General features: G+C 46.0%; 1 protein-coding gene across 4 annotated transcripts in view; it reads left to right on the forward strand.

Annotated features, from left to right (window-relative positions):
• Positions 1–16,110, forward strand: part of PLXNA4 (plexin A4) — a 621,967-nt gene that overhangs the window by 577,552 nt on the left and 28,305 nt on the right. For all 4 annotated transcript variants that reach the window (XM_081879604.1, XM_081879605.1, XM_081879606.1 and 1 more), the window contains 5 exons: positions 206–365; positions 4,492–4,595; positions 9,081–9,180; positions 11,528–11,718; positions 15,874–16,043. In XM_081879604.1, coding sequence (XP_081735730.1) covers positions 206–365; positions 4,492–4,595; positions 9,081–9,180; positions 11,528–11,718; positions 15,874–16,043 — 725 coding nt within the window. The remainder of the gene's footprint in view (positions 1–205; positions 366–4,491; positions 4,596–9,080; positions 9,181–11,527; positions 11,719–15,873; positions 16,044–16,110) is intronic.

Below are 16,110 nucleotides of genomic sequence, written 5' to 3' on the forward strand. Positions count from 1 at the left end.
AAGTGGGACATTACGGAATCAAATCAGAAACTGGGATGGCTTCTGTAATTTTCCGGGACTTTCCCTGGAAAATAGGGAACTTTGGAGGGTCTGGAGAAGGATGTTTTTAGCAGAGAAAACCACCTTGCCCGTATGCTGTTTTGGGATCAGCCTCCTTGCTAAGCCCTGTCCTCTGATCCTGTCTCCAACCCACAATCCACTACAGGTCCTGAGCTGTGTGAACCCTGACAATGTGAACAGCCCCGAGATCCCCGTGAAGATCCTGAACTGCGACACCATCACACAAGTGAAGGAGAAGATCCTTGACGCCATCTTCAAGAACGTGCCCTGCTCCCACCGGCCAAAAGCCGCCGACATGGATCTAGGTGCGTGAGTCTCTTGTTTGGGTCGACTGAGAAAGGCGTCCAGCAAGCCTGCCAGTCAATTCACACAACTATTGGAATATATAGTAGCATGTGGGAAACTCCCTCAAGGGTTAGCTCTCAGCTTCTCTGGCCTGCATCGTGTGCATCTGTCATGGTGGCGAGTGCGGTGGGTCTCAGTTTTCAGCATGCTGAAAATGTGGGGGAATTTTTTTGAGAGGTTCAGAACAGAGGCTCGCAGCAAGTTCCCAACTGGTCAGACTTTATTCAATAATGCATTACAGGACAGAGTCCAAAGAGTATTCAAGAGCCTTTCATGAGGACAAACTCTGTGTGGGGAAAATACATCAACTTGGCTATTTCATCCTCTGGCCAACGCCCTACTTTCTGTCACCTCATTGCTTCACCATCTCTTCAGCCATCCACAGTCCTGGAAAACACTTACTAACTGTTAAGTTGTGGGTGAACATATGAGACGACACAGCGATTCTTCAAACAGCTCTTGTTTATTCACAGGCTAGAACAGAACTGAACTGAAGCGTTCAGCCAGCCTGCTTATATAGAGCTCCACTAGAACGCAACATTAACCATTTTCTGTAACTATCCAATCACTTAACGTCACTTTCAATCCCTTATTTGCATATGTGGACCTGAGTGAAAACTATCTACAGTATCCCCCTTCTGGCCCAGGGTGAGAACTTCAGTACATAACACTAACCACCCTTTTTTTACTGCACATTGCAGAGCTCTCCTTGTACCTTGTACCTGGAGTTGTTTTTTACTCGAACCGTCAGAGTTAGGCTTCCCTTTAACTGGTTCTTACCAGTTTTGTGGTCAGCACAGACTATTGTACATGTGACAATGGCCTCAGTGATAATGTTTTTTTAAATAAGATTTTTACCGAGTGACACTTCTTAAACATGACTTTAGATGTAAATGACTGAATTATCTCACATACCAATGACAGGGTGGGGAAAATTCTCAGGCTCCCTCTGATTCAGCCCCCAAACCTCTGGTGTAGGCTTTGATGAGGGGAAATGCAATGGGGGGAATGAAGAACAGTAACATTAGATACAATCCATAATGTGTGTGTGTGTGTGTTCACAATCTAATAGGCACAAAACATAAAGAAAAAGGGAATTCATAGAGTAGAGCAGGGGTCAGCAAACTTTTTCAGCAGGGGGCCGGTCTATATGTCCCTCAGACCTTGTGGGGGGCCGGACTATATTTGGGGGGGGGAATGAATTCCTACGCCCCACAAATAACCCAAAGATGACAAAAGGACACATTCTAATGTAAAAACACACTGATTCCCGGACCATCTGCGGGCTGGATTTAGAAGGCAATTGGGCCAGATCCGGCCCCCGGGCCTTAGTTTGCCTACCCATGGAGTAGAGGAAAACAGGCATTGGGTCAGCTGCTCCTTCGCTGGGGGACTGATGAAGCCAGGTGGATCTTCCCCCTTGATTGATTGATTGATTGATTGATTGATACTTATATGCCACTTGCCCCCTTTTCACATTTCCAAAGTAGCAAACATTCAAAACATCAACACACAGAGCAGTGGAAATGCACATATACAAAAGACAAGGCATGTTGGTAAAATAAAAAATGACAAAAAATCAAATTGGGCCAACACGTATTTAAAAAAATAAAGAATCTAGGCTTAAGGACATAAATACATAGCAAAACAAGAGTTAACCAGCAATAGCATTTCTGGTACTTGTCTTGCTGTGCCCCAAGGAGCTTGACTTAAATACAGTTCAGAGGGGAGGGGTGGATGGCATACTGCTGGCATACAGGGTAGATGAGATACAGCTGACTCCCATATCCTTACTCCAGAGGAGGTTGACAGCAGCGAAAAGGAAATGTTGGTGAGTGCAATGGTGGTAAGTCTCTTCTCCAGCCGCCTGGAAGTTAACCAACTGCTGGTGTAGGACTTACTGCACTAACCTGTTTGCCATGGCAACCTTCCTGCAGTCCTAGGGCGTTTGAGTGTGTATGTTTTGATTGGACTCAAAATTGCAGTTGGGTTGCAGCTTGCAAAAGATGGCTGAAGTCATGCATAAGCCTGCCAAGATCAACACGGGGAAGAAAGAAAAATCTCAAGCACAAATCAGAAGAAATGTGTCTGAAGTGAGTCTGGAAAAGGAGTGAGGGGCAGGGCAAGGTTGAGCGAGAGGCCAGCCAGGAGCTGGTTAGTGGGGAGAGGAAAGATTTATAGTTGGGCATTCAAGTTCTTGATAACAGAAGTCTTTGTTGGTGCCACCTTCTTGGTCTATGTTATTGATTGATTGAGTCAGTGTGGTGTAGTGGTTCGAGTGCCAGACCAGAAGCATGGAGACCAGGGTTCAAATCCCCACATGAAGCTCACTTAGTGACCTTCGGCCACTCACTCGCTCACTCTCAGCCTAGCCTACCTCACAAGGTTGTTGTGGGAATTAAAGGAGGATGAGGAGAACTGTGTATGCTTCCTTGAGGTGCTTCTGGGAAATGTGGGGTATAAATGTGATGAAAAATAATACTAAATATTGATTAATTAATTGATTGATTTGAGGTATATAGATACTGCCTTCCTGCCAAGGCACCCAAGGTGGTTCACAGTTTAAACATTAAACAAATACATTGGATTAAATGAAGACGGACAGAGTCCTGTCATGCCAACTGGGAGCTGAGTTCAAAGGGCTGGGCTCCTTCACTTCTGGCTTCCCTCAGGGCATTGCTGGTCTTTAGCAGCCCCCAGAAAAGGTGTGGAAGGATAACCCCAATATCTCTCTCCAGCCTTTGATGGTTCTGTTAGTCAAAAGTCTGTGGGCTTCTGCACCCAAAGAACTAGATTGATGAAAAGCATTTAGACTTTTCCCACCTAGGACTAGGGATGGTGAAGGAACTCAATTCAGTTTGCATACAAAGGGGAACCTGTCAAACCCGCCCTTTCCAAAACAATATGTGAACTGAAAGACAGCCATCCTACAAAATTCATACTTTCCCAAATTTTGCGATGTAGTTTTCCAGCCAGGTAACATATATACTAAAGTCATACAGTGCAATAAAGCATGTATAAAATGCATATACTGTATCAATGAAAATAGCATTATACTGGGGAAACAGCTCTGTAAAAAATGTGTATATAAGCCAAAGCTGCATGTAAGGTTGAAGGAATTCACACTAAACCGCTGATGAATTTTGTGTATATACAGACACACAAATCACAGATTGTTGCAGAAATGTAGGAAACTGAATTGAAGATTGCGGAACTTAGAAACTGAGAGACTTGAAACTGCCCCACGTCCTTCCAGACAAAGTTGTCCGCCTTCCCACTTTACTTTCGTTCAGCATAGACGCTTTTTGCAGTTGAACTTCTGCAAAATAGACAGCAAAAGCTGAGTGTTGGTTTTGCAAGTGCATCTTAATTATGCAGTAAGGGAATTGCTAGGGTCAAATCAAATTGGCAGTGGTTTTCACATTTCTGTATGAGAAGCATAAATGGAGTCTGTGGCAGGTGTCCCCACGCTCCTTTTAAAAATTGTGAAGTTGGGCATTGGAGCTTTCCGAGCGCAATGCCTCCTGAACCCAGATATGTGTTGAATTTTGTTGTGGTCGCTCAGAGAGGGAAGAAGCATTTTGCACATGCTTAGAGCTGGGGTGGGAAGCCACTTTCAGCCCAATGTCCAGTTCATGCTCTTCACGCCATTGGTGGGCAGGGTCAGAAGAAAACGTGGGAGGAGCAATTAAGATAAATTTTGCCTTTGTGTAATAGGCTAGTTTCAACATGCACTCATACACAACCCCTCTATCCTCCATCCAGGCAGGCAAAAACACTAGGCAGGAGGGTGGAAAGGAGGCCAACAGGAGTATGGCTTGGGGAGAGTCCTGAGGGCCAGATAGAAAGGTCTGGAGGGCCACATTCACCCCCTAGGCCTGAGGTTCCCCAATCCAGTTCAGAGGCACTCTATATTAATTTTTTTCATGCAACACAAGCCCTGGATCAGAGGAAGCCTTGGGCAGACTCACATTTGCAGACTGAGAGCCAACAAGTCTGACCATAGTCACCCTCCTTCCTTCTCTCTCATGGTTCCCCCCATGTTTCCTGGTGGGGAAGGTCACCTGTGATTCTCTCTCTCCACAGAGTGGAGGCAAGCGAGCGGAGCCAGGATGATCCTTCAAGACGAGGACCTCACAACGAAGATTGAGAATGACTGGAAACGGCTCAATACCCTCGCTCACTATCAGGTAATCTGGAATCTTTACTGTTCTTACCCCTTGAATTCCAGGGACCAGGTTGGCTTCATCACAAAAATAATTAAAGCAAATGCATCATTAGCCATCTCCCTGATGTTTACTAGTTTACCAGATGTAGGTGTGATGGCCTGGGACTCGGGCTCAGACTCAGAACCAGAGGAGTCTCAGTCCGCACCGGATTCTTTGCCTCAGGCATCATCTGAACCAAGTCTGGGGCCTGATCCTGAAGAGTCCCAGTCTGCACAGGTTCCCCTGCAGCAAACACCAGCTGGGCCGAGTCAGGGGCCTGAGCCTGCCCTGGCTCCAGATGCGGGGATTACCTCATTGCCTTCAGCTGGGCCATCACTTACAGCTGCTCCACTACCAGTTTGGTCAGGAGAGGCTGAGGCAGCCCCTGGGTCTAGTAACCCACTGATGTCTCCCAAGCTGCAGAGACTCAGGTCTGAGAGAAGGAGAGACCTGAGTACTCGCAGGAGGAGTGCTCTCCTTCGGGCAAAACAGGGAGGTGAGTCGCCGGGGGATCAGGACCGGCTGTTACCCCAACAAAGATAAAAGGCTGTCGGACCCTGCCCCAGGTTGCGGGAGCAACATTGCTGTTGCTAGAACCTGCCTGAGACCCTGTGCCTGACCTAGCCTGGTTGCCTGCCTCATGCACTGTCGGACTGACTCCTTGTGGAACCCTTGGATTTGGGACCGGACACGCACCACGTTGCCCGTGTTAACGCCTGGGCCCAGCACAGTAGGGAGGGAGTTTATTCTTCAAACTTTACGAAAGAGCTGGGTCAGAGGAATGACAAGTCATTCCATTCTCAGCCATCAAGTGGGTGCCTCTCCCTGTCTTCCTTGACAGCCGTCTCCGTCACCTGGTGACATTCAATCAGAAATATCCAGCTTAGGAGAGAAAACCGTTCCCCCAACTCCTTTCTTTATTCCAGCACGTGTGCCCCGCATCGCCTTCACTCCCCCTGTGATGGCATCGGATGAAATGTCAGGCCACAGATTAGAAACAGATTGGAAGCGGAGATGAGATAATGAGGAGGACAGCAGTTAATTCCATTCAGGCAGGGGAAGGAGATTGATGCTTTCGGTCCTGAAGGGAAATGCCACAACTCCCCAGAGAACCCTGCATGCTAACTAACAGGGCGGGGGGGGGGGGCTAGGTTCGCAGGATACTGTGCCTTCGTTCCCAACAATGGCAGATGGAGGCAAGTCGCTTATTCACCGAAGAATGGATGCTTTAGAATTATGGTGCTGGAGGAGACTCTTGAGAGTCCCATGGACTGCAAGAAGATCAAACCTCTCCATTCTTAAGGAAATCAGCCCTGAGTGCTCACTGGAAGGACAGATCCTGAAGCTGAGGCTCCAATACTTTGGCCAGCTCATGAGAAGAGAAGACTCCCTGGAAAAGACCCTGATGTTGGGAAAGATGGAGGGCACAAGGAGGAGGGGACGACAGAGGACGAGATGGTGGGACAGTGTTCTTGAAGCTACCAGCATGAGTCTGACCAAACTGTGGGAGGCAGTGGAAGACAGGAGAGCCTGGCGTGCTCTGGTCCATGGGGTCACGAAGAGTCAGACGTGTCTAAACAACTAAACAACAAGAAGCCCCCTCTACAGAAGCTGAGAGGGAGATCTATGGGTGGAAGAGCACCCAAGGGTGGAGATGGAGGTCCATTTCTTCTTGCCCCAGCATGGAAAGGTTCTCTAACGTTTCTCTGGCAGTTTTCCATGACAGTGGGCTTGAAAGTAAGCTGTGCTGCAGCCAGGCAGGGCTGGATAGCATGCTACCCACCAAATGTTGTTGCCTTACAGAACTCAGCATCCTCAACCATTGGCTGTGGTAAGAGGTGTTCAGCAGTGGAACAGAGGTGGCAGGCAGAGATTTTAAAACAGAGGTCGAATGGCCATACGTCAGGGATTAGTTAGCTGTGATTCCTGCATTTGATGTTGTTGGACTCAATCACTTTTGGGGTCCTTTTCAACCATACAGTCCTGTGGTTCTGATATTTTGGGAATGACTGGCTCATACCTCAGGGAAAGCCTTCTTAAACAAAAATGCATCCAGTAGATACCTAAGCTTCATGATGCATGGTGCTGTTTGCAAAGGCTGCTGGAGAGGGGTTTCATCCAGATCAAAAGCACATCCCTGCCTGCTTCCCCCACCTTAAAATGGCTATTTTAATCACACTTTTCATTTTTTAAAAATAAATGTTTATTAGAATTTCCAATTTAATACAAAAAACAAAAATACACAATTAAAATAGATATATATATAATTTCCAATACTTATTTCTATCCTTGTTTCTCGGACCTCCTCTCACCTCCCCCTTTTGTATTCCAGTTCAAATCTTAATTCAGCAAATCCTTATTGTAACTTATTATAACTTATTTTAACTTATTACTCCACTTTTTCATTACAGCTGGTAACCACTTAATTTCTGTCCAACAACTTTCTAACATTCATCAATTTTACAATATTTCTGCAAATAATCTTTGAATTTCCTCCAGTCCTCTTCCGCCGACTCTTTTCCCTGGTCTCGAATTCTGCCAGTCATTTCTGCCAGTCCCATATAGTCAATCATCTTCATCTGCCATTCTTCCAGAGTGGGTAGATCTTGTGTCTTCCAATATTTTGCAATCAATATTCTTGCTGCTGTTGTTGCATACATAAAGAAGGTTCTGTCCTTCTTTGGCACCAATTGGCCGACCATGCCCAGGAGGAAGGCCTCTGGTTTCTTCAAGAAAGTGTACTTAAGTACCTTTTTCAATTCATTATATATCATTTCCCAGAAGGCCTTAATCCTTGGGCACGTCCACCAAAGGTGAAAGAATGTACCTTCAGTCACTTTACACTTCCAACATTTATTATTAGGCAAATGATAGATTTTTGCAAGCTTAATCACACTTTTCAAACAACAACAACAACACATTAATTTAGGTTATATTTTAGTGACTAAGTTTTAATTTATATATTTTAAACTGTTGCTGTATCTGTATTGTCCCTGTTATACCTAATTGCAAATTCAAATGTATCCCTATCGTGTTTTATGACTTCCTTGACATTGTATGTGGGCTGGAACTGGTCTGTGACCGAAATAATAACTGATAACAACAACACACACTTCTTGTAACAAGTAGTGTGGACAAACGTCTGTGTCTAGAGCTGCCTCAGGAGCGCACAGGATTCTTCCAGAAACATTTCCTTGGTTTGATCAGGAGGCTGGAGTGGAAGATCTGTTAGATCTACTCAGTCCCAGCCTTCCAACATTACAACTGAGAACTTGAAGGGATTGAATCGCAGAAGGCAGGCAAACCTGAAAGCCACAAGAGGCTTTTTAGCAAAAGGCTATTAGTGTGCAGATCTTATACCACCAATTGGATAGCCACCAATGTTTCAGTGGGACGCTGTTGACCCTCCTCCCTTCATGCGAGGACAAGAAGACTAGCTTGCAGGTGTTAAAAGCCACCTTTCTGGGCTCCATGAAGAGCTGGCTAATTAGCATCTCAGAGATGCTTTGAAGATGAAGGCACTCTGTGTTAAGTGCTAATTATTGTTATTGCTGGTAGAAGAGCTGGCGGCTCTTCCCCAGGTCCTCCCCCTCTCTCTTTCTTCTCGGAATTACGCATTCTTCAAAGATGTTCCCGGCACATCTCAATATTCTGTATTGTTCCGCCTGCTTTTTGAAGAGAGGCTCTGAGAGGGCATCAATCAGGAGCTGGAAGGCTTCCCATCTTTTGGAGAGCTTTCCGCTCTTCTGGGCTTCAGGTGGCCTCTTGTGACCCACAGTCCCAGAGACCTCCAGCCGTAAATCTTTCCTCAAAATGCAGAGTACCTCCAGGGCCTGTTCAAGACTTCGTTCTTCACCATGCTTACCTCTGACCTCCTGCCGGCTGAGTCACTGCTGCATACCAGGAGGTTGACGTGGTGCAAAAATGCTGGCAAGAGCACCAAATTGGCTCCGCTGGTGTGTTTGCACCATGCTGACCTCACTGCCATTTCCCCTTCTCTCTCCCGATAAAAGCTGGCTATATGTGTTGTGTAGCCTGTGGCCGAGATAGGGAACTTCCCTAGGAACATAGCCTTATACAGAGGTAGACTATTGGTCCATCTAGCTCAGTACTGTCTACACTGACTGGCAGTGACTCTCCAGGGTTTTGGATTGGGATCTTTCCCAGAACTGGAGAAAGCTTTTGAAGCTCCCGAACGACCAACCAGGAAGGAGAGAACATGCCAGTCGGGCATGTGTCTCTACCAGGGTCCTACATGAGTGTAGGACGATCCTAACATTCCCCCTCCTCTTCTTCTATTATCTCCCAGCTTTGTCCTTCTTCTGTCTCAGAGCCATGACCTTCTGCAAACCAGTTGTAAATCTGTCCTGCCCCCCTCCTCTTGGGAAGGTTCAGGAGGAGTGGGGGCTGGTCTCCACCATTCCTCTTCAGTCCAGTCCCTGACACTATGGCTCTTTCCCTCTTTAGGTGCCCGATGGATCCGTGGTGGCTCTGGTGTCCAAGCAGGTGACAGCCTACAATGCTGTCAACAATTCCACCGTCTCTAGGACCTCTGCTAGCAAGTATGGTAAGAGCCTGTGCACCCTGAGGACAATGGGGGTGGAGAGGGAAGGGAGTCTAGGCCAGGGTGTAAGGCTCACATCCTGGTATTCCTCATGATAGGGATGCGGGTGGCGCTGTGGTCTAAACCACTGAGCCTCTTGGGCTTGCCAATCGGAAGGTCAGTGGTTCGAATCCCTGCGATGGAGTGAGCTCCCGTTACTCTGTCCCAGTTCCTGCCAACCCAGCAGTTTGAAAGCACACCAGTGCAAGTAGATAAATAGGTACTGCTGTGGCAGGAAGGTAAATGGGGTTTCCGTGCACTCTGGTTTCTGTCATGGTGTCCCATTGTGCCAGAAGAGGTTTAGTCATGTTGGCCACATGACCCGGAAAGCTGTCTGCGGACAAACACTGGCTCCCTTGGCCTGAAAGTGAGATGAGCACCACACCCCCATAGTCACCTTTGACTGGACTTAACTGTCCAGGAGAACTTGTCCTTTACCTTTACCTTTTACCTATTCCTCATGATATGCCCCAAAGCTCCAAAACAACTATCACTGCGCAACCTCAAATTGCCATCGTGTGGTTGAATTTCGCCCAAAAACAGTGGCAGTCTGGAATTGCCCGGTAAAGTCCTGCACTTAATCTCGCTGAAGTCAGTTGGATTCACCTCTGGGTTGCACTGGGTTTTTCAAGCCATTATTTAGAGAGGGGGAGATATTTGTGGAAAGAAAAAGGAAGATTTCACACCCCTTTACTGTGCATGCTTTCCCCAAGTATCTGTTTTGCACTCCTGACTCTTCCCTGATGGGGGTGGAAGGGCTAAAAAGAAAGGGAAGGGAATGGTAGCACCACCTTCTCATACAACCCACCTTAGGTCAGGTCATGACCCAGCAGATGAAGACCAATAACTTAAGCTCTGTCCACGATGCTCCAGGATGCTCCTGGCAGTAATTAATACAGCTTGCAACTCATTAGTGCATTTTCCAAGATAGATCTTGCCCTCCATGGTGACCTCTGATCTTAGCTCATGGCAGATGACAATTTGGTCCCACTTTTTGCATTAACCTTATAAAGTGTGGTGTCCCCCATTCAGCGTCATGATTTGCATATCCTTCTAAAATCTACAAGAGCAGCAGTCAAAATCACACTCGGGGAATTTGAGCACCAAGCATAGCTGCCAACCGTCCCTTATTTGGCGGGAAAGTCCCTTATCCCAGCGCCATGTCCTGCTGCTGTCCCTTAATGATGATGTCCCTTAAATTTCCCGGGTTTCAAAGGAAGCAGCTCCTCTCCCTCCCTCCCTGCCGGCCAGGGAGGAGGGAGGCTCCAACTGTGTTGCTTGACTGTGTTGCTCACCCAATAAGGAGTCTAAGAACGACTGGGGGGGGGTGGAGCTTGCATGCCTTGGGCCGATCAAATTGGCTGTGTTGCCTGGGGACTCGCCTTTGCTCAGCGCTTCCCAGCGGAGAGGTGACGGTGGTTTTCCTTGTGGCATCCCCTTTGCCGGGTTGCTGTGCTGTGGGAACCACCGCTTGAGGCTTCATTTGGCTGCTGGCTGGGCTTTCTGCCTTTGGCTTGGAGAGGCTCAGAAGTTGAACATACCTGTGCTGGGAAAATCCCTTATTTTGGTTGCTGATCCCTTATTTTTGAGGCTGCTGGTCCCTTATTTTCAAATCTGTAAGTTGACAGCTAGGGCACCAAGCCAGAATAGTAGGCTCAAAAACCCAGCATGGTTAAGAGATTATTGTCTGTGTTCACGTGAACAGATACATAGCCAACTCTAGCTAAAGAGCTTCAGGGGAGTGGGGGCGGAACCTGATATGATAGAAGAGAAAGACAGTCTTGCATACTATGTATCATTCCCCCCCCCCACCTGGTGCATTCCACATGTTTTGGACCACAGTTCCCAGCCAGCTTTCTAAACATGTATGTTTGTCTAAACCAGAGTTTCCCAAACTTTGGTCTCAAGCTGTTTATGGACTACAACTCCCATCATCCCTAGCTAGAAGGACCAATGGCCATGGAAGATGGGAATTGTAGTCCAAAAACAACTGGAGATCCAAGTCTGGGAGACACAGCTCTAAACAAAAATGTTTTTAACAGGCGCCAAAAAGAATACAGCAAAGGCACCAGCCTCGGGTTAATAGGCAGGGAGTTCCGAAGTATACATGCTGCCATACTAAATGGCCAGTTCCTTACAAATGCAGAACACATATTATCTGGCCCTGTAGCAATGCCAGTTCCGCGGATCTAATCAGTTGATTTGGCATATATGGGGTAAGGCGATCTCACAGGAGAACAGGCCCAAGAACTGGTTGCCCAGCTTGTCCTTGAAGAAAACATCCTGAAGCTATGGGATTTCGCCCTTTCAGAAAACATGATCCGCTACACAGGCAGCCCAGACAGCTTGCGCTCCCGGACGCCCATGATCACACCCGACCTGGAGAGTGGAGTCAAGATGTGGCATCTGGTCAAGAACCACGAGCATGGAGATCAGAAGGAGGGCGACCGAGGGAGCAAGATGGTGTCAGAGATCTACCTAACCAGGCTGCTAGCCACCAAGGTATGGAAGGGTTGTGGGGATCGGGGAATAATTTGGTGGAGAAGGCTTTGGAGGACAGAAGGTGCCAGTACTCTTGGGATCTTAGAATCATAGAATTTGGAAGTCCAACCCTTCCTGCAATGCAGGAATATTTTGTCCAACGTAGGGCTTGAACCCTTGTCTTGGCAGGTAAGAGATGAGAGGATGGTTTTGCGGCTGGGTTTACCTCTTCATCTGAAGTGTTTCCTGCTATTCAGAAGGTACCCAGACTTCACCCCTTTAAATGCAAGAGTTAATATTCACAAGCACTGAAAATATATCTAAAATCTATGCATATATTCTAGTACCTATGGTTGCCAGTCTTCATATTCCATTTGCAGACATTTTCATAATGCAGAGTTGGGCCTGGTGCCAGAAGTCAGATCCCAATAGACCACATCCTTGGGGATCCTGCTCTCGTCCATTCTGTGGACATCACCAAGCTAGTGTAGATGTCGCTGGAAAAATGTAAAGCAATCTAGCCTGCCACACCTCCAGAAGGGTGGGGATTCCAGAGTTCTGACATTGCTTATAGGGCAAGGTGAATGTCAGTCACAAATCACTTGGGCCTCCTGAAAGGAAAGCGTCAACATGGCTTCTGAAAAGAGTCTTAGCAACCAGGGAGACTTATTTAAATATGTCTACTATTTTTTTAAAAATTAGCATATTTACAGACCCTCCAACTGTCCCTATTTTCTCGGGACGTCCCTGATTTAGAGAAGCTGTCCCGGTTTCTGTTTTTGAATGTCCTACTTTTCCTTAGGATGTCCCTTTTTTCATTGGAGAGGTATTTCGGGGCATGTATTTAAATGTTTTAGTGAAAGTGCTAAAATCCTGCGATTTTAGCAAGAATACTTGTAGCAAAAAGTTGGAAATGTGAAACAACACCAACAATAACAGATTGGCAAGCACTTAGAGTATCTCCAGCTAGCAAAGCGACGGGAAAAGTCAGGGGAGCCTTAAATCAGAAAGTATATGGAGAATGGAAAATATTTAAGGAATATATAAGATTATACTGTAAAAATGATACCATCCTAGCAGAACTGGAATGATACTTGTGTACAATAAATGAATGAAATAAACATCCTAGCAGAACGTATGAAAAAAGATATAAAATTAAACTGTGTGATAAAATCATGACAAGAGAAAAAGTATAATGAGAACAATTGGAAGTTTCATACAGAAAACTTTGTTGGATAAGACATGATGTTGTATAAACATTTGGTCTTTCTTTATCATTTCTCTTTTCCTTTTTAAAAAATTGTCTTCTTAAATCTTTTCTTGCCTTTTTTGTTGTGATGAATCTTCCCCCCCTCCCCCGTTTTTGTACTTAATTCTGTTATACTTACCTTCGTTGTGTGATTGTATTTTAAAACAATAAAGATTTATATAAAGAAAGAAAGAGCTAAAATCCAGGCAAAGAATGGATATGTCAACGGTGTCGGGCAAATGTCCTCTGGTTCTGGAAAGCTCCCCCTGAGTCATTTCTTTTTCTCTCTTTATATATATATATATTATAATAATAATTTTTATTAGTATTTTCCACACAACAGCAACAAGACGAAAAATATTGAGAAATAACAATACACAAAAACCAACATTCGAAAAACTAAAAAAGCAACAACAACTAAAAAAAACCCCAACAAATCCATATCTTACAAGTTAATAATATAGGTTTTTTTAGTGTTTATATTATTAACCCCCTGAGTCATTTCACTGTGTGCTGCACAGACTTCCCATCTTCCAGGAGTCTCTGTGACCCTGAACAAGCTGAAATCTGCCTGAGGAACACCCTCATAATGCATCCTGTTGTCTGGAACGCAATAACCATGCTCTCCCTCCTCTAATGTTTAGGGGGAGTTGATCAGGAGGAGCGTTTAGCGGAGGAGGAGAGAGATGGAGAGAGTTCTCCAGCAGACTGGTTGACAGGGGAAACAGCCTCTCTGCCGAGGTGCTGGCCTGTACGAAGGTGCAGGCAGGCGAACGAGCTGGCGGTGAGCACTCAATCTGTCACCGCGCTCAGCGTTTCATGGGAGATGATTTGCCTGACAGCTCTATAACTCTCTGCAGTTGACTTTCAGCCCGAGAATGCCACGGACGGTGCTTTAACACTTGATGCCTTCCGTGTGGCAACACCTCCTTGTCGCTCAGCGCCGGCACTTTATTTACACAGAATTGGTTTTGCCGACAACTTTGCAGCGCTGCGCGGAAGCAGGGCAGGAAGAAGGGGCTCCCCAGCGGCACTGCATTAGGAAAGGAAAACTGATCGTCGTGAGGCAAGCTTAGGGGTGGAGGTTAGGGGGTGGTAGGGTCTAAATTTTGCATCAAGATGAGCAGGCGGGTGAAGGAAGATGAACTCAGCCTACTTGCGGACATCCAATGGAACCTTGGGAAACCCAGGACACACCAAAGAAATTAGTTCTTCTCATGCATAGTTAAACATAACCATTCTGGCTAGTAGCCATTGAATTTGCTTAACCCTCCCATTCCTAAGGAAGTCAGATTATCCTCCACCAGGGCCAGGGCCTTCTCAGTGATGGCTCCAACCTGGTGGGATGCTCTGTCCCATGAGACCAGGGCCCCGCAGGATTTAACTTCCTTTTGCAAGGCCTGTAAGACAGAGCTATTCTGCCTGGCTTTCAATTTGAACTTAGCCTGATCTTTTATTCCCCTTCCTTCCCTCCCCCTCCCCTTTTTATGTAGATTACCCGCTCTAGGATCCCACAGCTAATTCTCCCCTGGTCTCCTCGCTGGCCCAAATAGGACTAATTTAGCCAGCCAGCCCTGGTGATCATCAAATGTTTATTGGATGGATTTCCCCCCTAAATTTATTTTTGAATTCTGAATTTATTGTTATTCACATTTTATACTGTATTTTATGCTGTTTTTTGTTGCATCAATTGTTTTAAATTTGTTGTTAGCCGCCCTGAGCCCAGTTTTCTGAACCGGGAATAATAATTATTATTATTATTATTCCCTCACCTTCTAAACAAATGGGGCATGTAATAAATGGATCTTGCTGCCCCCATCACCTCTAATTTGACTCTCAAAATGAGACCCTTGTTGTCGGGACAACATGCAAATTTATGTAAACTTATTTGAGCAAAATTGAATGGTGGAATGCCCTCCCATAATATGTCAAGGAGATAACTAACTCTACAACCTTTAGAAGACATCTGAAGGCAGCCCCCTATAGGGAAGTTTTTTTAAAATGTTTAATGTTTTATTATGTTTTTATCTATGTTCTAAGCCACCAAGAGTGGCTGGGGCAACCCAGTCAGATGGAAATAATAATAATAATAATAATAATAATAATAATAATAATAATAATAAACCAGAACAAAGCCTTTAAACAGCTGACAATTCTAGCCACCGACAGGGCAAAGATTTTGATAAATCTTCATGGACAAGAAAGGGACCCAGTTTTGAAAAACACACACACAAACACAAACACAGCCTACAATGTGTACTACTCACCCAATTGTCTAGCTCAGCTGGTTAGTGTGTGGTGCTGATAATGTCAAGGTTGAAAGTTTGATCCCTGTAAGGGACACCTGCACATTCCTGCATTGCAGGGGGTTGGACTAGATGATCGTCAGGGTCCCTTCCAACTCTACAACTCTTGTCTTCCTAGATCATTTCAGTGGTTTGGGAGGCATGTAGCTAGAATCAGTTCCACAGGCTGGAATGCTGCTCAACGGGGAATCTGACAACTTTGGCAGTTGTGCATTCCGGAGTGAAAACATTTTGTGATATTTGAAGTGATGTCATAGACCTAGCCTACTCACATATTGGTTTAGAATCCTTTTGTCCTCCAGTGATGGACCTGCTTACCACCTGCAACACCACACTGAGAGCCAGTGTGGTGTAGTGGTTAAGAGCGGTGGATTCGTAATCTGGGGAACCGGGTTCGCTTCCCCGCTCCTCCACATGCAGCTGCTGGGTGACCTTGGGCTAGTCACACTTCTCTGAAGTCTCTCAGCCCCACTCACCCCACAGAGTGTTTGTTGCAGGGGAGGAAGGGAAAGGAGAATGTTAGCTGCTTTGAGACTCCTTAAGGAGAATGATAAAGTGGGATATCAAATCCAAACTCTTCTTCTACTCTTCTTCTTCCTCCTTTTGCCCTCCTCCTACCAGGGCACTTTACAGAAGTTTGTGGATGACCTCTTTGAGACCATCTTCAGCACAGCGCATCGTGGGAGTGCCCTGCCCCTGGCCATCAAATACATGTTCGACTTCTTGGACGAGCAGGCGGACAAGCACAACATCCACGATCCTCACGTGCGGCACACTTGGAAAAGCAACTGGTGAGTGCCAACATTGTCATAGAATCATAGGGTTGGAACGGACTCCAAGGCTCATCTATTCCAACCC

Source organism: Podarcis erhardii (genome assembly GCF_964252035.2).
Source record: "Podarcis erhardii genome assembly, chromosome: 10".
NCBI lineage: Eukaryota > Metazoa > Chordata > Lepidosauria > Squamata > Lacertidae > Podarcis > Podarcis erhardii.